This window comes from Pygocentrus nattereri, chromosome 18 (assembly GCF_015220715.1).
Source record: "Pygocentrus nattereri isolate fPygNat1 chromosome 18, fPygNat1.pri, whole genome shotgun sequence".
Classification (NCBI taxonomy): domain Eukaryota; kingdom Metazoa; phylum Chordata; class Actinopteri; order Characiformes; family Serrasalmidae; genus Pygocentrus; species Pygocentrus nattereri.
In genome coordinates, this window is record NC_051228.1 from 20,452,706 (window position 1) to 20,478,323 (window position 25,618).

At 37.9% G+C, this 25,618-nt stretch overlaps 1 protein-coding gene across 5 annotated transcripts in view; it reads left to right on the forward strand.

The window, feature by feature from the left end:
* The window catches only part of depdc5 (DEP domain containing 5, GATOR1 subcomplex subunit), a 64,423-nt gene that overhangs the window by 3,967 nt on the left and 34,838 nt on the right, over positions 1-25,618 (forward strand). For all 5 annotated transcript variants that reach the window (XM_017697265.2, XM_017697266.2, XM_017697268.2 and 2 more), the window contains 20 exons: positions 856-939; positions 1,503-1,552; positions 1,643-1,712; positions 3,654-3,732; positions 4,086-4,147; positions 4,313-4,382; positions 5,183-5,255; positions 5,358-5,461; positions 5,719-5,793; positions 6,326-6,460; positions 9,201-9,262; positions 13,234-13,304; positions 14,226-14,295; positions 15,446-15,482; positions 15,586-15,706; positions 17,896-18,125; positions 19,117-19,317; positions 20,333-20,468; positions 22,540-22,634; positions 23,282-23,335. In XM_017697265.2, the coding sequence (XP_017552754.1) occupies positions 856-939; positions 1,503-1,552; positions 1,643-1,712; positions 3,654-3,732; positions 4,086-4,147; positions 4,313-4,382; positions 5,183-5,255; positions 5,358-5,461; positions 5,719-5,793; positions 6,326-6,460; positions 9,201-9,262; positions 13,234-13,304; positions 14,226-14,295; positions 15,446-15,482; positions 15,586-15,706; positions 17,896-18,125; positions 19,117-19,317; positions 20,333-20,468; positions 22,540-22,634; positions 23,282-23,335 (1,879 nt within the window). The remainder of the gene's footprint in view (positions 1-855; positions 940-1,502; positions 1,553-1,642; positions 1,713-3,653; positions 3,733-4,085; positions 4,148-4,312; positions 4,383-5,182; positions 5,256-5,357; positions 5,462-5,718; positions 5,794-6,325; positions 6,461-9,200; positions 9,263-13,233; positions 13,305-14,225; positions 14,296-15,445; positions 15,483-15,585; positions 15,707-17,895; positions 18,126-19,116; positions 19,318-20,332; positions 20,469-22,539; positions 22,635-23,281; positions 23,336-25,618) is intronic.

Genomic DNA, 25,618 nt, shown 5'->3' on the forward strand with positions numbered 1-25,618 from the left:
GTGGTTAACACCTTTGCCTTCTACGCTGTAGACTGGGGTTCAATCCCCCACCAGGGCAAGCACCCTACACTATAGCAATAAGGGTCCTTGGGCAAGACTCCTAACACCACCTTGGCCTACCTGTGTAAAATGATCAAATTGTAAGTCGCTCTGGATAAGAGCGTCAGCCAAATGCCGTAAATGTAAATGTACCTCTGTGGATCCCTGGCTAGCTTGCATGTTCTCAGTTGCATTTTCTGCAGAGAATAAATGAGAGTGTGCCAGGTAGCTAGCTGTCGAGAGCTGAAGGAAAATTATTCAGACTGTCACCACACTGGCTGGTAAAGCCACTGTGGCTGAGTATAGCGCACACTGGGGTATAAAGCACGTTTGAGTGACTTAAGACTTTCATCACTTCACTGTTCTCTGTAACTCAATGCTGTTCAAACAGAGCCAGCAAACTGACCCAGGCTGCCAAATTGAGCAGGATCCCCAGTTTAGCATTTTAATGCAACTTACTATGAAAATTAGTATAATGATATTCTGTAAAAGAAAAAAACGTATAGTAGTAAGGGCAAACTGAAAAACAGCTTTTCATTCAGTTGTCGAAGTGAAACATGTCTTGAGTTCTTCTTGTTCTTATCAAATATTAGAAGACTGTATGTAGAATATTCAAATATAAAAATGAATCAATAGCCTTAATTCCAACATTCCAAAATCTGTGCATGGGTCGCTGTCTTTGGAATCATGTACCATGGCCCATTTTAAAGCTCTATTAGCCATAGTTTTATTCACCGTTATGACTTTGTTGGCTGAAACTTAGTAACTGAAGTGAGCAGTGACTTCAGCTTTCTCTGAATTGTGTCTGTTTATCAGGATGTAACTCTGGATCTAGTAGAACTGACCTTTAAAGACCAGTACATCGGCCGAGGGGACATGTGGAGACTGAAGAAGAGTCTGGTTGGTCAATTTAAGTATCTAAGTCCAGGCTGAATAAGTGTCACTGTAATAGGGAAGAGTTAGAATATTGACATACTCATTCTTGACCTTCAGAATAAATATGTGTGTGTTTTATTGTTATTACATGATTACATTACTTTTTTGTTATATTGATGCATCAGAACTAAATTACTGCATGCAGTTAGACTATTTTTTTAATGAATAAATATATCGCTGCTGTCAGAACAAAACCTCTTATCTCCATATTTGTTGTTTTTCAGTTTTTGACATAATTTGAAAATGTTTAACACTGTGTGTTAATATGCACCAAAATGACTTGGAATAAACTCTGGTTCCATTGACTTGCATTGAAAGAACAATTGTAAAGTTCTCATTTTGGAGACACAATGTTTTGTTCCCACAGCAGCAAAATACATTTTATTTTAATGAATTAGTGTTAAATGTATTGATCATTAAGAAGCACATATAAAACGATTAAAGAACAATTCAGTCATATTTTTTTCTTAGATTTCTGTACTACCTTGGACTGACTTCTTCAGTTTTGTAATGTTTTCTCTTTCCAGGTGAGCACATGTGCGTATGTGACTCAGAAAGTGGAATTTGCTGGTATCAGGTAGCAAATTTTCTCTTTCATTATGGAACGTCTGTGTTAGTGTATGTATCCCCCACTGAGTCTGCATCATCATCTCTGTCCGTTCCTCAGAGCTCAAGCGAGTGAACTGTGGGTGAAGGGCGAGAAGGTGACATGTGGCTACATCAGTGAGGACACGCGGGTGAGAAACTCTTAGGGCTTTTTCTGAGCCTTCTTGATTCATATGAATTTAACCAGACAGACCTGTTTTAGTTTACACGTGCGCAGTGGCCTTGTTGTCTCTATGGTCCTGTCTCATACTGTGTAGGTCATATCCAGCATCCAGTCCAAGTAATTTAGTATTGCAAATCATATTTGTATTTTGTAGCTGGTGTTGTGCCCATATTAGGAGCTCCAGGGTCTCATTTATCAAACGGCATAACCATAGTTTTGTGCATAAATCTCACAAACACACATTTTTTCTTATAGAAAATTGACCTTTTATCAGCAATACTGGAAGCCTTGGAGACAGTGCAGCCGGTAGTTCATGCGAGACATGGTCATTTTATCGTTTTGGTAATATATGTGAAAGGAACTCTTCATCCACAAGTTACAAAGTATTAAATGGCCTCATAAGCCTCAGCCTATACTGGTGCCTCTTTCATAGTTGGTGCAATATTATAACCTCCACTGTTGCAATGTATGTTGTTGTCAGAAACTTTTTACTCTGAACGGTCTTCTTATCGATGTATGGCTTAACATCCATGCCATCCATCCATGTGTGTAAAGGAAGCATAGAAGTATGTGGGCAATGATGGTTACGTTTGAAATGGATGTTTTCTTTTTCATGCATAATGGGAATATAAATGAGGCTTAACTGTGCATATGCAGAAAAAGTGTAATCTCACATAAACCCATTATAAACTTGTATCAGTTATAAGCTATTTTAGTCTAACTGACTGAATGTTTGGCCACTGTTGTGCTCTAGTTTCCTTAATATGGCAATGAGCAGTAAAAAAATAAAATACGTATTAAATATTTTTTTGCATGTATTTAGTTTTCTGCTGCACACCTGCTATGTATGCACGCCTCTTAACTCTCTTCTCTCTCCTTGCTCTTTCATTCACTAAATCACTTACACAGTCACTCATACAGTTTCGTTGCTGGCCATATCACATTACAGGACTCACGTGTCGAGTTCATGCATCAGATGGCCTTGATCAGTGCTTGATCGGAAGGATAAGGATGAACCATTACTGCTAGTTTATCTCTGGGTAGTTTAATCGTGTTTTGACAAAAGGTTAATAGCTCTACATTGTGCACATTAAGACTGTTTTTTTTTTTTTTTTAAACTTCTCAAGAAACACGCCTCAGTGTTGCAGTCTACTCCACCAATTTTTCTCATTTTCTGAGTGGTTTGGTGTAAAATGCTTTATTTAAGAGAAACTTATTGAGTCGGAATTAATCACAGTTGTGGTGATAGGAACCAGATATCCACATCTAAAAGCTCCCTCACAGTTATTACATGAATTTATAATAGATATGTTGCACAGTTCCTGAGACATTATTTTATGATACTTTTGAAAAGGTTTTGTCCTCAAACATATATTTTTTAAAATCTGTTCATGGTGGAAGGATATACGCAGGTTGTTGCGAGGCAAAATAATCCTCAAAGAAAATTTATTTTTCTGATTTACTGCTATTTAACAATTATTAACATTCCATATAAACCTCAGGAGACCTGTGTAGGCTCACTGGTTTTGTATAGTAAATAATATGTCTGTGTTTGTGTTGTAGTCATGGTGACTCCTGGTTCCTTTCACCACCACTTAAAAAAAAAATCTGAGTCTCTACAATCAACTATTTCATACCAAACCAATCTGAATGACGTTGTTTACTTCTCAGTGATTGAGTTATGGAGAAATTTTGAAACTTTGACAATTGGAATCAGGCAATGATGTTGAACCATTAAAATGTGCCTTATACAGATTTTTTGATGACATCCTTAGTTGCATGGTGTATTGCATATTAAATATGCGTTCTAAATAAATTCAAGCAGCATTTTTATTTGTTGTAGCATGTTATTGTGTTCGTGTTGTTGGGATCTGATGATGATGTGTTTGTTTTTGTGTCTTTCCTGTAGGTGGTGTTCCGTTCCACCTCGGCTATGGTGTACATATTCATCCAGATGAGCTGTGAGATGTGGGACTTTGATATCTACGGTAAATCTACTCACTCTTTCTTCTCAATCAGTCAGGCTTATGAGGTTAAGCTGGCTTCTCAGTGATTTCTACAGATTGATATGATCTGTGTACCATTAGTGCAGAGGTGATCAGTGATGAACAGCTTCAACACTGAAAAGCACACCTCACCACAGCTCTTTCAAAAAGCTAAAAACAAAGCATGTTGTCTCCGCATGTTGTAAAAAGGTGTTATAAACCGAAAGTGTTCTTACTATTAGAAATGTAGTTCCAGTCTAATCAACCATCTCTACAGTTACAGTAAATTTGTCAGTTAATTCATTTGTGTGTGTGTGTGTGTGTGTGTGTGTGTGTGTGTGTGTGTGTTTTTAAAGGTGATCTTTATTTTGAAAAGGCTGTCAATGGTTTTCTGTCAGACCTGTTTACAAAGTGGAAGGTGAGTGTTTTTGTTAAATTGAGAAAGGATGTGTGACATCAGAGTTGTGTTTTAAGATCTGACAGTAGCAATATTAATGATGCTTTTTCGTTTGTATTTAATATAGGAATAATGATTATACTCTGACTGACAAAGTGAGAAAATAACGTTTTTGTCTTGTTTTAGGAGAAGAATTGCAGTCACGAGGTCACAGTGGTGCTGTTCTCACGCACTTTCTATGCTGCTAAGTCACTTGGTCAGTTTTCTGCCCAATAATTGATTTTTCTAAATATTTTACATAACTGTTTCATTTTTTCCTTTGCATTTCATTTAGTGTTTTTGTAGTAATGCACTGTAATGAATATTTTGGCCAAAACTGAAATTTGGGACATTCTCTGCCAAAAAATGGCAACAAATAAGAAAAGTGTACATAAAATAAACTTACCAAAGTAATCACAGTATGTAGATTACAGTTTGTGCCATGAAATCCAGGGTCCTCAATAACAGAGAACAGTTGGTCATTCAGGGCAATTAATTTTTTTCAGATTTTTGTTTTTTTTGTTGTCATTTAGGAATTTTCTTTACAGTTAGTATTAGTGTACTAGCAGGGACTTTCTGCTTCTGCTGGTATGCTGTATTCTATGTATCGAGTAGGATGTTGAGTTTTCAGGTGCTTTAAAACCTGTAGTGGAGAAGTTCGTAGGTGTTGTATCTTCTTTTGATATTTAGAATGAACAGTGATTATACATAGATAGATTATAAAGTCTGATGTCCCTCAGGGATCCGTGAAATAGTTCCATATGGAAAATATTTTCGCTGTTTATCTGCTACTGCTCAAACTGTTTGAATGTATCTGTGATGACTGCCATATGAGAATGAAACAAATGACGCTGTTAATCACTATTTCTCATTAAGTGTTAGATTTTATTATGGACCTATTTGTGTTTCTATATCTAATTTTTTTTTCTCATAAGGGATAAAAACTGAACTGTTTTACTCAGTGGTCGACATTTGAGTTCATCCCAAGTGTTTTTATGTGTAATTTTCTCCCATTAGATGAGTTTCCTGAGAGTCAGAGAGGCGTGATCAGGCAGGATCATGACGGACGCTTCTTCGAGGATTTCTACAGGTGTGAGGAGATACATTCCTCATTTACCTTTCATGATTTTCCATGTGTTGCAGTACTACTGTTGTTTGATTTGTGGTATGGCTGACCTGTGCTGTGTTTTAGAGTGGTGGCTCAGAATGAAAGGAGGGATGAGTGGACGTCTCTGCTTATCACCATTAAAAAACTTTTCATCCAGTACCCTGTGCTTGTGCGTCTCAAAGGAGCAGGTACATGCTCACACACCTGCACAAGTCATTCATTTACTTGTTAACTATTTTACACACATAGCTAGAGCTACGTAGCTAACCATGATCGATTACGTTTTACATTAAGTTAACGGTAAAGGTAAATGTCGTCGTTCACTTTCAGCAACAGATCAAATCTAAATGATTTTGTGTCGTATAATCACTGTTGCAGTTGTCCATCCCAGAATAACTGTCACTCCTGCTGGCTGACACTGCCATTTCTTTCTTCTGTTTCACAGATGGCTTTCCCTGTGGTCAGAATTCCACCTCCGCTCAGGGGAATTACCTAGAAGCGATAAACTTGTCATTTAATGGTTTGTGCAACTTGGAGTTTTTCATGATTTCAATTTTAATTAATTAAAAAAAAACTTTTAACTTTATTTACTTTAATATGAATATTTCATGATGAATGGTGAAAGGTTGTTGATGAATGGTGAAAGATTTTTTCCCCCTCATTAACACACGTTAAGAAATTTTTTTCTTCTTGTACTACTGTTTTCTTATGACAGCTACACTGGTCAAACTTTGATAAGTTAACATGTTCTCTACAGGAAATTTAAATGCAGAATTTCCATTTGTTTGCTGAGTTCAACACATAACTTTTGCACTGGCCACATTTTGTGTTTTCTTTTTTTTTCTCTCCCAAATATAAAATTCAGCAAGCAAACAGTAGTTGTGTGTTAAAAGTGCAAAGGTATGTTCTCTGTAGAGGATGTGTTCACTTATTTGCACTTATGATAATTTGACCAGGCGTGGCTAAACATTTGCCCCCGATTGCATATTTACCTTCTTTGCAACTGTTCTGGGGTATTGCATGTAATGTCGGTAATGTTATTTGTGTTGCAGTCTTTGACAAACATTACATCAACCGTAACTTTGATCGCACCGGTCAGATGTCTGTGGTCATTACGCCAGGAGTTGGGGTGTTTGAGGTTGACCGTCTTTTAATGATCCTTACCAAACAGCGCATGATCGACAATGGTGAGTTGACATATTGTGGCCATATTGAATTTCTATTTTCAAGTGTAAAATTATGAAAAAGCTTTTGTTTTCTGTCTATGGTTTCTATACTACAGACCTGCTGACCTTTACATGTTTTGCGTAACAGGTATACATTTTGACATCAATGTACACTGATATGATTTGTCACTTTACGCAACAAAGCTGGTGATACCTGTGACTCCAGTTGTGACTGTGCAGTACTCAGATCTAACAGCAAGAGCAGCAGCTTCTAGCCTTACAAAAATTAAAAGAAGACAAGTTTGACCAATCATGACAAATGTGTAATGAGTTAACCTGCCAGCCTTGGAAAACATTCAGCGTTAATAACATTAGCCTAACGTTATGTAATTAGCGTGTTAGCTTGCTTGTTTACCAGGTATTTAAGTTGGCAAAGCAACACTAAGCTACATTGTCTGTGTCACAGTTTGTTAAACGTGACTTTTCACAGTACTGTATTCATAATTATTATTGCAGCCAAAACTGTAATCGTAATGAGAACAGGAGATCATGGCAGGGTGAAATGTCAAGCTGGGAAGCTGCCAGGAGGTGTGTGTGTGTGTGTGTGTGTGTGTGTGTGTATTTTCTCAAGGTTGGCAGGTCTGTATACTATGTAATGTTTTTTGTTAGAATTGTCAGAATATTATTACTGAATCAGGAGAATAAAAGCATTCTAAAATGCTGCTGCGAGTCGAGTCGCCCTGTAAAGCCTGATATAGTCATTTAAAAGTCAGAGGCATCGGGTCTGGAGTTTTTCACACCACATTGTACGTCTTTATGTATTAACGTCACACGCACGGACTCAAAAAGAAGGTCCGGCTCAATGTTTATGTCTCAAACTCAGAATGAACATCAGACAGATGAAGATATGATGACAATAGTAGATAATTCACTCACATTCTCATAAGACGTCTCTTTCACCAGGTTTTGACTGAGATCTCTTTGAATTCTCTATCAATCGTCAGAGTAATCCACTTAGTGAAGGGAGCCAAAGCACAAGCTATTGTACAGTGTTTTTCTGCATGTTGTGTGCATTTCCACATTTCAACCAGAGAGGTCCCCAAAACCCCAAAACGTACATATTGCAGCTTTAATTCGAATTCTGAATCGTAGCAAAATAATTAAACCAAGTCCTGGAACACATGAGATTTTATCAGTGAATCTTTTCCTAAAGCAGTTAAATTGAATCATGAGGTCAGAGGTTTACAGCCCAGCTCATTTCCTGTGATCAATCAGAACCTTTCTCAGACCTTTCTCTGTATGAAACTGATCATTAAATGGCCATTCAGTTTCTCTGTAAACACCTTAAGAGCCATTTAGCTGCAGCTCATCTTCCTGTTTACTTCCCTTCACAGCGATATTGTGACATCTGCAGATGTTATTTTATACAGTGGGTTCCAGAAGTCTGAGATTACGTAAAAAATCTGGAATTCTAAAAAATTTATCCCTGGGAATAAATATAAAATACATATTTAGAGGAAAATGCTCTTGTGGCTGAATGCAATCAAATCCTCACAGCAGTATTCCAACATCAGGTGTAAAACCTTCTCAGAAGAGGCAGCAAAGGGGGACAGACTCGTTATTAAAGTGGAATTCTTCAGATTTTTCTGTATTTCTGCACAATTCAATGGTTGAGGTCATTCAGAGTGGTTTGGTATGCAAAGGTTCATTTTAGAGGTTTAGATTTACATGTACCCCTCCATCAGGCCTAGATTTAAAAAACATTTTAGGCGAGAAATTCTCTAAATGTTATTAAACAGTGTCACCAACATCAAGCAGCATGTTCATAAATGTTTCATGTAACTGACTGTGAGTTTCTCTAGAAAAAACTATTTTGTATCAAACCACTCGGAATGACTTTGGTTATATCTTATCCATGTAATAATGTAGAAAATTAGATGTAATAAATTATGGAATTTCTTTTTCCAGCCTTAAAAGATCAGATGCTCTCAGGTGGATATAGTCTGCTCATCAGAGGCTTTGACATGAACTTGTGGATTCCATGACAGCTTGAGTGCAGGCTGTGCTTACATGTTAATGGACATTTAGTTAAGCAGTCATTTTCTGCAGAATTATCGCAATAAACGATATCACACGATCCAAATTCAGTTATAAAGCACATGAGTGTCGTAGAGCTTTACTCACATTTCCTACAATGGTAATGTAATTACTGTATATTTAACATCGGTATTAGCTAATATTATGTAATAATTTGTAATGATAAGACGGTCTGTAACAGTTTTAGCATGCAGTCATTTTCTGCATTTATTTGGTTGGAAACTAGAATAATGCCAAAGTGGCATCTTTCTTCTGGACAAACGTATCCATTTAATTGTCTGTTGAACTCTAATGTAACTGAGTTTTTGTTTCCTTCTTTCCCAAATTGGAAATCTGCATTATAATATGGTCAAGGGTGTTCAAAGTATGTATAAATGCAGTTAATTAGTGATGTTCTGCTTGTTTATATACATTATACTAATTAAGTAAATATTTTTTTCTTTTCTGAAATTCTGAAGCTCATATAAATACTTTAAAGATTGAGCTTTTTACTCAAACTGTTATGCTGATAATATAACTTGGAATGAAAAACTTTGTATTAATTTACATCATTTACATAATCACAAGCATTTTCACTAGTGGTCTCACACTTTTGGATCCAATTGTGGTCATTGTCTTTCTTGGTGGTCTGTGAGTTGCTGAATGGTGTGCTTTTGAATAACAGGTATTGGTGTGGATCTGGTGTGTATGGGAGAGCAGCCCCTCCATGCTGTTCCTCTGTTTAAGGTTTGTAGCAATGCTCACATTCATCACACATACAGCGTTCTTCACGGTCTGTGAGAACCCTTCAGATTCTGAGAATCAAATAATGTGATGAAAGTTTTGGAAAAGAATTTCGCAATGTGATCAAAACAAAACAAAAAAAACTTTATGGCTGTCAAATGATTATGTATTTAAAGTAATAATGTAATTAAAGTACAATGAATGTCATTATTTTGGATAGATAATCACGATTATTCACTAATTTGCTAAGAAGGATTTAGTTTAGTGAATTTAGTTATGGCTTCATCAAAGTATATATTGCATGCAGTAATTTCGTAACAGTATGATCACGAACTAAACACTGAACACTAATTTAAATTACAGAGTGACGGTGGCTGCGTGCTCCAACCAATCACTTTACATATCATATTGAACAAATGTATCCAGTCTTATCCACAAAAGGGCTTAAGTGATTGCACGTTATCATTGCAACAAAACAAGAGCACACTTGATCAGTTGTTTGAAGAGTGAGACTGACATTAAACGAGTGGAAACAGGTGTGCTCTGCTTTTTTGGAATGAAAACCTGCACCCACACTGTCCCTTTGTGGACAGAAGTGGACCCCTCGATATATACAGTGTGTGCAGAATTATTAGGCAAGGTTTCTGTTTATTCTTGAACAAAAACTATGTTCTCAATCAACCCAAAAGCCTCATAAATATCAAAGCTTAATATTATTGGAAGTTGGAGTGGGTTTTTTTTAGATTTGGCTATCTTAGGAGGATATCTGTTTGTGCAGGTAACTATTACTGTGCAGAATTATTAGGCAACTTAAAAAAAAAATATACCCATCTCACTAGTTTATTTTCACTAGGTAAACCAATATAACAACACAAAATTTTGAAATAAACATTTCTGACATTCAAAAACAAAACCAAAAATAAATCAGTGATCAATATAGCCACCTTTCTTTACAATGACACTCAGAATCCTTCCATCCATAGATTGTCAGGTGCTTGATCTGTTTACGATCAGCATTGCGTGCAGCAGCCACCACAGCCTCCCAGACACTGTTCAGAGAGGTGTACTGTTTTCCCTCCCTGTAGATCTCACATTTTATGAGGGACCACAGGTTCTCTATGGGGTTCAGTTCAGGTGAACAAGGGGGCCATGTCATTATTTTTTCTTCTTTTAGACCTTTACTGGCCAGCCACGCCGTAGAGTATTTGGATCCATGTGATGGAGCATTGTCCTGCATGAAAATCATGTTTTTCTTGAACGATACCGACTTCTTCCTGTACCACTGCTTGAAGAAGGTGTCTTCCAGAAACTGGCAGTAGGTCTGGGAGTTGAGCTTCACTCCATCCTCAACCCGAAAATGTCCCACAAGTTCATCTTTGATGATACCAGCCCATACCAGTACCCCACCTCCACCTTGCTGGCGTCTGAGTCGGAGTGGAGCTCTCTGCCCTTTACTGATCCAGCCTCGGGCCCATCCATCTGGCCCATCTAGAGTCACTCTCATTTCATCAGTCCATAAAACCTTAGAAAAATCAGTCATAAGATATTTCTTTGCCCAGTCTTGACGTTTTATCTTATGTTTCTTGTTCAAAGGTGGTCGTTTTTCAGCCTTCCTTACCATGGCCATGTCCCGGAGTATCGCGCACCTTGTGCTTTTTGATACTCCAGTAACGTTGCAGCTCTGAAATATGGCAAAACTGGTATCTTGGCAGATGGCATCTTGGCAGCTTCACGCTTGATTTTCCTCAATTCATGGGCAGTTATTTTGCGCCTTTTTTTTCTCAACACGCTTCTTGCGACCTTGGCTTCTTGGCTATTTGGCATGAAACGCTTGATTGTTCGGTGATCACGCTTGTTTGGCAATTTCAAGACTGCTGCATTCCTCTGCAAGACATCTCACAATTTTTGGCTTTTCAGAGTCCGTCAAATCTCTCTTCTGACCCATTTTGCCAAAGGAAAGGAAGTTGCCTAATAATTAAGCACACCTTATATAGGGTGTTGATGTCATTAGACCACACCCCTTCTCATTACAGAGATGCACATCACCTGATTTACTTAATTGGTAGTTGGCTTTCAAGCCTATACAGCTTGGAGTAGGACAACATGTATAAAAAGGATGATGTGATTAAACAACTCATTTGCCTAATAATTCTGCACACAGTGTACAGTCAGTGGTTCAGCTCCACTGTGATTGTAGCCTCTTGCTCTCGTTCTTAAAGCTCATGGATTTTGGTTACAGTGGAGGCTCATGAGGGGAACTCGAGCGCCACCAAGCTTTTGCTTTTGTTAGTTGGCTGCTTATAGATATATCCATAGTTCTTCCACTATTACTGCCCAGTGTAAGCTGCTGAAGGTGCTGAAGGTATCACTTTAAAAGCCATTTAAAAGTTTTATGTGAATGAGAGAGCTATAATCACACATTTTGTCAGAGCAACATAGAGCTCAGTTCAGCCTGCACTACCACAGATCCTTTGAAGGGTTAAATTAGGAAATAATGTTAATGCTGTTAGCAAAAATGACTAATAAAATTATCTTAAATCTAGTCAATAAGTCTAATGTTTCTCCTGTTGAGATTGTTGTAAACTTATTTTAAGATTATTTTAACTTATTTCCAGCATTCCTTACTTGTTTTAAGTGAATTTATTAAGTATATTTATCTCACTATATTGGCAGATAATTTTGCTTGTTTTAGGAAATGTGTTTGAAACCAGTAAAATTATGTCAGTACAGTGAGAGAATTTTTCTTGATAAAAATGACCTAAAACAGGTAAAAAAAGAAATAAATCTAGAAGTAAGCTAGATAATTGTATAAGTGCATTCATCTCAAAATATGAAATATTAAATAGTTCAACTAGAATTAAGATCATTTCACTTGACAAGATACTATTTTTGCAGTGTAGTTTTACACCACACTTTTACAAGGTTAATGTAGCTAATAAATAATAGAAGCTTGTACCCCACCAATTAGCACTGTGCTAAGTGCATGCTTAAATCATCACAGTTTTGCCTCAAACTGTGTAGAGGAGTTCAGTCGTTATCTTATAGACCTGTTTGTGTGGTTTTAGACGTTGTGTGACGCACTGTTATCTTCGGTTCTGTGCAAGTGTTTTGTTTATTTGCTAAATATAAAAAGAAAATATGGCCTGTGCAAACATTAAAACACATTTTATATGCTGTTTTCTAATTATTTTTTAACGAGTAAACTGTTAAAATAAAATAATTTTTTTTTATACATCAACAAAACATGGATGTTCAGATTTTTTCATATGACAAAATTCAAGCTTTAAGATGACAGTATATTTATTGTCAGATTAAAATAGCCACTACATCCATAAATACAACTTGTATACAACAGTTTGATATAACAACATGTCTATCGGTTATCTTAATTAGATCAAGTTATTTAGACCAAGGGTGAACAAAAAGCTAAAACTTCACAATGTGTTTGCCTTTGTTGATTCAAACTTCAGGAACTAAGAGCAAACTAAGCTGCTAACTGTAGTGCATTAAAAAAAATAGCACTTTTTATATTTTGTGTGTTTTTGATATTTATGAAAATATCTTAAACTAAGCAAACAAATAAAAACTGTGCACTAAAATTTGCAACAATTTCGCCCAGGAATTAAAAATTTTTCTATATGATTATATAAGCACAGACAAAATTCAGGCTTCAAGAATGTAACAGTACATTTACGGTAAAATGCGTAAATTTTATTTTATGGCTCCACTGTTCCTTTATTGCATTGAAGCAAAAAGTGCTTGAATCTGAGCATTAAATAAAATGGTTCTGGACAGAGTTATTGATCTTCTGTTCTGAGAAGTAATCACGTTATACAATCAAACAGCAGTCACCTGGTTTTGAGTGTTTACATTTGTGTGCATCGGTTTGTTAATGACAATCTGAAGTGATGTTGCTAAGTGACCCCAGTTTATTTGTTGAAGTTTAATGACATTTATATTCTCCATCTTTTCAGTTACACAACCGAACGGTACCTGGCGACTCCAGACTGGACGACTATAATCTGCCCCACTGGATCAATCACAGGTGAGGCTGCAGAGGGAATGCAGGAAAGTAAATATTTGATTATTGGTAGTCAGTGACTTACTGGAACACTGCAGATGGAGAATGAGATAAGCACTGCTCATTAAACCTGCTCCAGTTATCCATTTCTAGCTACTGCCCAAATCAGGACAGGTTCCCTTTTGTCATGATTCCTTTTAAAAACGATAGTTCAGCAAAAAAATCTTAGATAGGTTACGTAATTACCCCCTTAGCCTGTGGTGTCTTAAGAGCTGTGAGGCTAATTAAGCTGTAGGTTTTTAGTTAAGTGAACAAAAGTACAGGCTTTTAGCTTTTGTCAGCGTCATAATTACTAGTGGCAAACTCTGTGAGCTCTGAGTTTCTGAGTTAGGGGCATCAACAAAAAAGCAAGGGGCATTGCTAATAGTAGTTTTGTGACTGGTTATATTTCAATTCTTCAGACTAAAACCATCCACAAACGAAAATGTTAATGTAGGCATGTGTGATGCTTCTAGCTGATTAATTACAGCATTAAAGCATTACTAAGCTCATGCATGCTGGGTATTGTAGTGAAAGAACATTGATTTACAAATATTTACAGTATAAAATTGAGAATTCTGTAAAATTGTCATAGATGAGGAATATCATGCTGATGCTACAGAATACTGCATAATGTAATATAAACATTAAACTCTAGTTTTAGTTCAGAATGCTGATTTAAGAACTTAGCACCAGGTTAGTTTGCGGGATATGACCTTCCATTGCTTGTTAGCTACATTAGCCTCGTAGCTCCAGTGCAAAACTAAATAAGAAAAAAGTCCACTAACCAAACATGTCTAGGCTGTTTTTAAGTTTTAATTTAATTTGTTTCACCATATTCCTCGTTTAGATCTGAGCTTTATGCTCTGTAGAACCCTGAACCAAAAATTGACTTGAATTTTACAGCTTCTACACATCAAAGAGTCAGGGCTCATGCAGCTGTTTCACTCCCAGGATCAAACTTGCTGGCTGGAAGGTGAGTGGTCACTTGAGTCTATGTTGTTATTATTCACCTGGTGCTGTTTAGTGATTGGTGGAGTCCTACAGTAATACATGTCTCTAACTTAATTTGGATGGTATTACATTTATGTGGCATCCTCAGGTAATAAGCACATCTGTTTAAATAAATCTGTGTGGATCAGCGCAAGAGAGTAAACAAACTGTCACCATTTTTAAAAAAAAACATCATTCATTTTCAATGATTTGTTAATCGTTAGATTAGATTGTTAGATTTTTTTTTTTTTAACCAAAATTTTCAGTCTTTTTTTCTCTTTCGGCCAAACAAATGTAAGGGCCACTTTAATCAATCAAATAAAAAAAATCTAAGTTTTGGTACATACCTAGCAGCTACTGGTATAAAATTTTACATTATATTATATTCACAATATCATCACCTTTTAGTTTTCTATGGCTTAGTGTGATGTAAAAATGTAGTTTTTTGTAAAATACTACCCACTAGAAAATCACACATGCTGCAGTAATTTTATTGCAGAGTAACACTTGGGGAAAAATTGTGAACAAAATGAAGAAAAAAAAAACTTAGTTGTGCTGAACATATTAATAGGCCAACCAATTGCAGTTAAGTTTTGGATGTTAAACTTGTCATTGTATTTCCATTTTTACATTTTTCATTTAATTTGACAATACCGGCTGTTTTCATTGTGATGACTGTTCGTGTTGAATAGATCAATAGAAGTAATCTACAATCGCTCAATATGATCTTTTTACATTAACTTTTTTCCTTCTCCTCTAAATATATTATTAAGAGATATGAGTTTTTGGTCCATCAGCAACAATATAGAGATATAATTAGAGGTATATGTTACAATTTCATGTTTTTGTGTGTTATATTGTATAAAGTGAAAATGTCTTGTATTTTAATTACATTATATGTATTAAATAAAGGTAACTTGCATTAAATAAACATTAATGTAAACAGATTGAATGTACAACCCTTTGTAAACAAACTCATATGGAATTAAAATTCAGCTTTAATCATGTTACTGTCAAAACAGTATATATGAGTTTATAACTCATATAACTTATAACTCAAGTGTGTTTAGAAATATTGATGCTTTTTTTTTATTTGAAATAATGCTTTTTCCAATCTTTCTGTATATTTCAAGCTCCATGCTGAGAAGTCCAAGAGCAGCAAAGATCACTGTAAGTTATTCTATGAATAGGATTTATGTCTCTTCTGCTTCCATAATGCTTTAGAGGAGTATTAAAGTATTTCAACATGTTTTTGTTTGCTTTTTTTTTCCAGCTCTCGGGGCTCCAAAGGACTCAGAGAACAGTTTGCCCATCCAGGTGGACTATGATGCCCACGATGCTCAGGTCTTCAGGCTTCCAGGACCTTCTAGAGCTCAGAGGAGCACAAACTTCAGGTTAGCATACAAAATCGTACAATTATTTTACCAGGCCCTTTTATTTGCCAAGAGAGCTAGCTCCGCTGTACATAGCAGCAGTGTGTATAGCTCCCAGTGCTAATGGTAAAGCTGCACTGAATGAACTGTACAACACTGTCAGCGATCTGCAAAACACACATCCAGACGGACTGTTTATTGTTGCTGGAGATTTCAACCATGCTAATCTGAAGTCAGTACTCCATAAATTTCACCACTCATCAGACATTCCAAACCAGACCAGAAGCACGTGAGAACCTGGCCTCCAGGAGCTCTCTCTGCTCTTCAGGACTGTTTCTGACTGAGATGTTCAGAGAAGCAGCAACCTCAGGTGACTCCATCAACCTGGAGGAGTATACAGAATCAGTGACTGGCTACATCAGCAAGTGCATTGATGATGTTACTGTCTCCAAACTCATCACTACACTCCCCTACCAGAAACTATGGATGACTGCAGAGGTGCGCATGCTGCTGAGAACCCGCGACAAGGCTTTCAAGTCAAGGGACAAAGCAAGCCTCAGGATAGCAAAAGCCAAGCTTTCCTGGACCATCAAAGAGGCTAAGTGTACCTGCACAAAGAAAATCCACAATCATTTTCAAAACACTGCTGACACACGGTGCATGTGGCAGGGCATCCAGGCCATCACCAACTACAAGTCACCTCCACCTGCTTGTGACAGTGATGCCTCCCTTCCAGACACGCTTAATAACTTCTGTGCTTGGTTTGAAGCCACACCTCCTCCAAGAGAACAGGTACTGTATCTGTTCACTGCTGATGTGCGGAGAACTCTACACGGAGTCAACCCGCGAAAAGCACCAGGATCCGACTGCATACCGGACAGAGTGCTCAGAGAATGCCCCGAACAGACATATTCAACATCTCTCTGAGCACTGCAGTCGTCCCAGCATGCTTCAAGTCCACCATCATCATCCCTGTGTTGAAGAAGTCTCCAGTGTCCTGCCTCAATGAGTACCATCCCGTTGCACTCACTCCCATCAACATGAAGTGCTTCGAGAGGCTTGTCATGAGGCACATTAAAGACCAGCTTCCTCCTTCATTGGACCTACTGCATTTTGCATATCACCCCAACCGCTCAACAGACAATGCCATCTTCACTGCTCTCCACCTGGCGCTCACCCCCCTGGACAATAAAGACACCTATGTCATGATGCTGTTCATAGACTTCAGTTCAGCCTCCAACACCATCGTCCCTCAGCAGCTGATGGACAAACTGAGCCTGCTGGGCCTGAACGCCTGCCTCTGTAACTGGGTCCTGGATTTCCTGACCAGGAGACCTCAGTTAGTCAGGATAGGTAATAACTACTCCAGCACAACCACACTGAGTACCGGTGCCCCTTGGCTGTGTGCTCAGTCCACTGCTGTTTACTCTGCTGACTCATGACTGTACTGTGAAGTACAGCTCATACCACATCATCAGGTTTGCTGATGAAAGTACTGTGGTGGGTCTGATTAGCAAGAATGATGAGTCAGCGTACAGAGATGAGGTGCAGCGGCTAACAGACTGGTGCAGAACCAACAACCTCTCTCTGAATGTGGACAAAACTAAGGAGGTGGTTGTTGACTTCAGAAGAGAGCGAGATGACCACCCCCTACTTAACATCACTGGCTCTGCTGTGGAAATCATTGGTGACTTGACTAAAGGCGATATGAAGCTTTAGTTAATAACAGAAGTTGAGTTGATTTTTAATTAACATCATTTTGCATTTTGGGAGGTCTGGGCCTCATTGCTCAGGATGCTGCCCCCGCGACCCGAACCCCAGAGAAGCGGAAGATGATGGATGGATGGATGGATGGATGGATGGATGGATGGATGGATGGATGGATGGATGGATGGATGGATGGATCATTTTGCATTATTATTATTACTATTGTTATACAGCACCTTAATGCAATGTGATTATAGGAAAATTACAACAGGCAATCAAAATACTAAGAAAAAGACATGATATAAAAAGACTGCTTAGTAAAGATACATCAAATTGAAATCAACATAGAATAAATAGAAAAATGCAAATACTACATATAAAAAATTAATTTAAATAAAAAAGGACAATAAATGAAAAGGTTCTTAAAATTTCTATACATTTTTGAATTATTTCTATATACAGTTTAGATTTTGTTTGTATTGTCTTATGCTGTGCTGTTTTAGATCAAGCAGGGACAGAGAGGCCAGTAGGAAGAGTTGGGGTCCAGCAGAGTTGAGCATCGGCATTGGGGGCTGCTCTCCTCCTGTGCGTCCAGCAGGGGGCCCTGATGAGCAGCGCAGTCTGGCATCTGACGACAGCCTGACACACATCTCCAACATCCTGCTGATTCCACGGCAAGCACACGGCCAGTACGAGGTCAGCAGCTCACTTGGATACACCAGCTGCACCAGAGGTACATCAGCCTGCTGAGTGTAAACTTGTGCTGATCTCATGTATCGATAACCAATATCAACTGATATGAAGCTCTCACAAATTAAGCAACATCAGGAAAAATCCCTCTAATAAAGCATTGAGTGTTAATGCCTTGTTTTGTATTGTTACACACTTCTGATGTGGAGAAAACCATTAATGTACAGACTAGTACAGTGTTTCCACAGATTTGAAATCTACTTGTGTTGAGCGAGGAGAAACACAGACATAATGTAAATATAAAAAGACATAAATAATGAACTGAATTACTGATAGTGATTGCACTTGGTTATTACAAATAGACATTTTTGTTCATTTACAAGATTTTGTAAGTGTGTTAGTTACATACAAATATTAATCACACCAAGGCTTTTTTTATTTACAGGCTTAGCTTATATCTTTATATTTTCTTGTGTGTGAGTGATGTATTTTTCCCTGCGAGACCATATACTGTCACGTAAATATATACACTCACTATGCACATCATTCGAAACACTATACTAATACTTGTTAGGGGCACTCATTGCTCTCAAAATAGTCTCAGTTCTTCGTGGCATGGATTTCAGAAGATGTTGGAAACTTTTCTTTGAGATTTTGTTGATGTGGACATGATTCCATCATGCAGTTCCTGCAGAATTTTTAGGAATTGTGTCAGCACTTTCACGCTACCAACCTCCAGTTCTACTACATCCCAGACATGTTTTAATAGATTTAGATCTGGTGACGGGGAAAGCCACTGAAGAGCACCTAATTCATTGTCACATTCATGAAACCAGTTTGAGATGACTTCTGCTTTGTGACAAGATGCATTATCATGCTGGAAGAAGCCATCAGAAGATAAATTGTGGCCATGAAGGGATGCACAAGATTAGCAACAATACTTAAATAGGCATTCAAGTGATGATTGGTTTGGCAGTGTAAATGTGCTTTCAGTGCTGTTGGCTGATTGCTGTTATGTGTTTTGTCTGCATTAGAGTTGTTGGAGAGGATGGTGGGGTCTCAGAGGGACTCCAGCGCTCCAGGCCGGTTTACTGTGGGCAGTGCTGAGTCCACCCTGCATGTCCGGCCAGGGGGATACACGCCCCAGAGAGCCCTCATTAATCCCTTTGCTCCATCGCGCATGCCAATGAAGCTTACCTCCAACCGCAGACGCTGGATGCACACTTTCCCCGTGGGTAAGTTGCAGAGGCCACAATAAGCTCCAAAATCTCAACTACACATTGTGAGAATCCACAGAGCTGTATGTCAGACGAACACTGCTTGGCTGTCTGGAAATGCTGAGTGCAGTATGAGAGCCAAGCAGTGCTCAACCTGAACCAGAACTAACTCCAAATCAAATGGAGCAGTTTGAGGATTGACTAATACATAAAGTGTGATGTTACAATCATTTACATATACCTTCAATATATTACAAAAACAGTGAAGTGAGCATTCATTCTTTGTCATCTCTTAGTTTTTTTTTAATTCATCTTTGGATTCTGCCAACTGTTATTTATTTTCACACTGCACTCAAGCATGTTGGCAGACACCTTTAAGAAATCTCTACGAAATAGAAACAAAGGCCCACCACATTTAGGGTTAGGGCTGCATGAAAAATCACATTATCATTGTGATATGAGTTTCCATAGTTAATACATAGATAGACAGAATATATAAAGATCAGGTTACCTCACACATAGTGACATTATTGGACTGGCAAAGCGTAGCATCAGATGCCAAAGTGTGTCCCTGCTCTGAGAACTAGCCTCTAACTACTGAACTACCATCCTGTAAAAATTGCTAAAAAACATGTGTTCTCACTCTGTGTTAAGTGTCAAATCCGTAGAATGTATGGTAAAATGTATGAAGCACTGATGGCTATGGTTGTTTTGAAAAAAAAAACCCTACATCATCATGGGGAGTGTCTATATATGTGTGTATATTTCTAAATACATATAGAGTTAGTTGTCTTTTAACAGAACACAAAAAATCCTGTTAAAGGCCCCAAAATTAACAGTAATTGATCACTTCTCACATCATCATTGTGATATCCAGCAGCTTTATCAAACATCACAATTTATGTCTATGTCATGCAGCCCTATTAAAGCTAAAGCTGTCTGTTACAGAGAAATAAACACACTTAAATCTGTCAATAAATGGTTGTGTAGGGTCCTTAAATTTGTACACCCTAACTCAGTTTTGGTGTGTCAGGTCCCTCTGGTGAGGCGATTCAGATACACCATCAGACACGGCAGAACATGGCCGAACTGCAAGGCAACGAGCAGAGAGACCCCGCCCATACCTCCGCCGAACTACTGGAACTGGCCTATCACGAGGCCACTGGAAGGTAAGACACACATGCTAAAATATCCAGAAGTATCAGAGACCCTCCTTCAGGAGGAGATTGCAATCCTTGGTGCACGAAGTGTAATATGGTGTGAGGGGGAAACCAGAGGCTCTGAGTGAGTGAAAGAGTAAATGGAGGAAGTACCTGATCTATTACGTGTCCATTGAAAGAGCTATGTCTAACACAAAGAACACAGAACTGTTCATTTCTCATGTTACCAAACAAAGTCGGTAAAATGGTAAAACAGCTGAAAATGGTTTGCCGTGTGTTGTTTCTCAGACGTTAGCCCATCATAAAAACTTCAGCGTCAATCAAAACAATCAAATCAAAGATTTAGTTTTGTTAGCCAGAGTGACCTTGTTCATGCCAAATCCGCTTTGCTGATAGCAATTTTCTTTTATACCAAAAAATAGCTGAAGCATTAAATAACTGATAAGCCAGCAAACATCCAAACTGTGCTGTTAATTTAACGACGTGTTCATGTTGATAAGAAGCGGAAACACACAAAAATGTCAAATGTTAATATATTTAGCTACAGCAGCACAGCAAACACTTCATTTCAGTGCAAGTATAAGCAGAACTAAACGGCTGTGTTTTATAGCCATTAGTATTTCAGTGCAATGAAATAGCAGCAATAAGTAGTGAATTTTCAGGACAGTTTTTTGTAGTTCTAATGTTAACTAATGTGACCTGTTTTGCTGTTGCTGAAGAGAATCGTAACACTTGAAAGAGCTTCACTGTTGTTGAGGTGTGGTGTGATTCGGAACTTACAAGGTCTGATTTGCTTGGCCAAGCAAGGTGTTATGCTTTTCCCCAGTGTTGGACAGTGGAGGAGGTTTGCCATCTCCATTTATGTTAGAAAATCTCTCTGAAAGTATCCGTACAGCCCTCCTAATGAGTAAATGAGTAATTCAGCTATTTCAAGGTCACCCTTTGCTGACACATTTATAATCTTTGTAGAAAAACATTGCAGATAGAATGGGACACTCTGCAGCAGTCAAACATGAGCCTCAGTGCCCTATGCCAGGCATCAGCTAGAGGCATATAAAGCCTCACAGCATTGGGCTGTGGAGCAGGGGAACTTTTGGACATATAGTTTAGCAGCATTGTAATATATTGCTGTTGTCAGGGGAAAACCTTGTATCTCCAAAATGATAACTTTACAGGAGAAGGAAAAAATCTACTCTACTTTTAATGTAAGTCAATGGAACCAGACCCCCCCCCCCCCCCCCCCAAGTCATTTTTGGTCCATTCATCATGAACTTTACACACAATGGGAAGGACGACAGGTATTTTCAAATTATGCCAAAAACTGAAACGTCAAAAATGGAGATACAAGGTTTTGCAGCGATATCCTTTACGTCATTTTAAAACAAGTCAGTGACCAAAATATTATATTTTAAGGCTTGTTGTTTCAGCTGCATATTATAAGTCCCCACACTGGACCATTACTTGTTGCAGGGAAGGAAGGGGTAAAACAAGCCAAGCTTAACTGCAGTAACAGCTGTTGAAATGTACATTAACAGAAGGATTAAGCGTCCTCAAGGGTGCCCACTAAAGTGCTTTTTAATGCAGGGTTTAGTGTGTGAACTGGGCTCAGGTGGTCTGTCCATTGTTCTGAGAATACCAGCATCTTCTTTGTTTGATGTGTCCTTTTCTCAGTAGACCTTCTTGACGGCTACACATCCTTTCAGACCCATAGCACTGCAGCTTGATTTTCTCCTCTCTCTCAAAGATGAAAGCTTTAAGTGCTATTTATCTGGGGAGGGCAGTTTTGTAGGGTTGTTAGGAGTCTCGTTTGTTCATATTTTTACTTATTTGCCTTTTAATGTGGTCCTTCCTTGTGCAAGTGTATTTATTATACAATTATTATACAGTTATTATACAAATCACCTCACAAAAAGATACTGTGTACATAATTGCTTTAATTGGTAATTAAATAAATGAAGGGTGGTCTCTGACTTTAGCACAGTACTGTAATGCATTGGTCAATGGGATGTTGAATATAGAAAATAGTTGTTTGTTTGGTTTAAGAAATAAACAGTAAATTCTTTATGAATGTGTGTTAAAGGAGATCAGCCTCTCGTCAGACTGGAGAGAATGGGCTGTACATCACTGGAGGGAATGATGATTGTTCTGGTAGTCCAGCCAGCAGCAATAGCACAGGTACAGTATAGTCTCTTCATGCAGGTACACTAACCACACAGCATCATTTAATCACCCAAATACATTAATTACATAGATAAGTTAATCATACAGATACACTACACCTGCTTCACAAAGGTACACTCATCACACATGTACAGGACATCTTCATCACACAGGTACACAATTCATACAGGTGTAGTACAACCGCATCACTCAGGTACATTGATCATACAGATACATTAAACACACGTAGACTACACTTCCATTACAAAGGTACAATAATTACCCCAGTACACTAGATTTGCATCTCATAGGTACATTAATCACACAGGTACAGAACACCTGAATCAGGGAGTTTTTATGAGATGTTTAAATCTCAATCTTTGTGGATTAGCAATACAGAGATTTCTAAACTTTATTTTTTGAGGTTCACAGATGAAGTAAGTAAAATGCAGATATTGTAATATAGTATCATCACTTAAATGTTCTGCTCTTCCAGAGTGCAATAAATTTGTCATTGAAAACGTCTTTGAAATATCCATCAAATATAAACATCATTCCTGCTCCAATATTTTTTATAGTAAATGTCGACTGCCGATACAGGTATAATTTCAGTATTTCTTGGTTGTGAGGATGTGATAGCATCTTAATGAATATCTTTGCAGGTACACCAGTCAACCGTGGCTCTTTTGAAGAGTACTCCAGCAGCCCAGACCCAAGTGAGTGCCAGGTGTATGTATGTATGTATATGTGTGTGTATATTTATCAATGTGTGTGTGTGTGTGTGTGTGTGCACATATGCATACATTTTGGACGATGTGAAAAATGTAAATGAAAACAAAATGCAATGATGTGCTTTCAGAAGTAAAGATGGAGAACGGTTCAAAACTATCTGAAAGACTGCACAGTCAAAAGTGACTATTATTAGTCCCACAATGGGGAAATTTCACCTTTCCATTTAGCCCATCCGTGAAGTGAAACACCGCATACGCACTAATGAGCACACTTGCCCGGAACTGTGGGCAGCCCTATCCGCAGCGCCCAGGGAGCAGTCGGGTGTTAGGTGTCTTGTTCAAGGACACCTCAGTCACGTACTGTCAGCTCTGGGGATCTAACCAATGACCTTCCGGTCACAGGGCCAGTTCCCTAACCTCCAGCCCATGACTGCCCGATTAATAATATTTCTCAACATAAAATAGCAAAGATGTCTATGAAAACAGTTCATTGCTGCATCCACAAATGCTAAAACTCTTAAACATAAAGAAGAAAGCATATATAAACAGGATCTAGGAACGCTGCCACCTTCTCTGGGCCCAAGTTAATTTAAAATTAACTGAAGTGAAGTGGAAAGGTGTCCTGTGCTCCGGCAAATCAACATTTGAAGTTCTCTGTGGAAATTATGGAAACTTGTTACCAGTGCACAGTTCAAAAGCCAGTATTCATGATAGTATAGGGGTGCGTTATTGCACATGGCATGGGTGATATGCACATCTGTAAAGGCACCATTAATGCTCAACGATATATGCATGTTTTGGCAACATATGCTGCCATCCAGATGGTTTTCTTTTTCAGAGAAGGCCTTGCTTATTTCAGCAAGACAATGTCAAATCACATTTTGCATGTATTACAGCAAAATTGCTCTGTATTAAAATAGTCTAGGCACTAAACTGGCCTACTTGCAGTCACTGCTGAAAACATTTGGTGCATTATAAAATAAAAAGTAAAAAAAAAATATATATATATATATATATATATATAAATCGCTTCTCTCGGAAGAAAACCTCGTATTTCCATTTTTGACGATTTTCAGTTTTTTACATAATTTGAAAATGTCTGTTATTCTGTACATTGTGCTTAAATTTCATGATGAATGGTCCAAAAGAAATATCCCAAAATTACTTGGAAAGATGTCTGGTTCCATTGACTTACATTAAAAGTAAAGTATGCTTTTTCCCTCTCCTGTAAAGTTACTATTTTGGAGATATGATGTTTTCTTCCGACAACAGCGATATATTACAAAGGAGCAGCTGTGTTAATCAAAAACAGAGTTTTGTTAAAAGAAGAGATGATGAAACACAGTGGTGAACATGCCCCCATCCCCACTTTTATATATATATATATATATATATATATATATATATATATATATATATATATATATATATACAGTGGTGTGAAAAAGTGTTTGCCCCCTTCCTCATTTCCTGTTTTTTTGCATGTTTGTCACACTTAAGTGTTTCGGAACATCAAACCAATTTAAACAATAGTCAAGGACAACACAAGTAAACACAAAATGCAATTTGTAAATGAAGGTGTTTATTATTAAAGGAGAAAAAAAATCCAAACCATCATGGCCCTGTGTGAAAAAGTGATTGCCCCCTAAACCTAATAACTGGTTGGGCCACCCTTAGCAGTAACAACTGCAACCAAGCGTTTGCGATAACTTGCAATGAGTCTTTTACAGCATTCTGGAGGAATTTTGGCCCACTCATCTTTGCAGAATTGTTCTAATTCAGTTACATTAGAGGGTTTTCGAGCATGAACGGCCTTTTTAAGGTCATACCACAACATCTCAATAGGATTCAGGTCAGGACTTTGGCTAGGCCACTCCAAAGTCTTCATTTTGTTTTTCTTCAGCCATTCAGTGGTGGACTTGGTGGTGTGTTTAGGATCATTGTCCTGCTGCAGAACCCAAGTTCGTTACAGCTTGAGTTCACGAACAGATGGTCGGACATTCTCCTTCAGGATCTTTTGGTAGACAGCAGAATTCATAGTTCCATTTATCACAGCAAGACTTCCAGGTCCTGACGCAGCAAAACAGCCCCAGACCATCACACTACAACCACCATATTTTACTGTTGGTATAATGTTCTTTTTCTGAAATGCAGACAACACAAGTAAACACAAAATGCAATTTGTAAATGAAGGTGTTTATTATTAAAGGAGAAAAAAAATCCAAACCATCATGGCCCTGTGTGAAAAAGTGATTGCCCCCCTCGTTA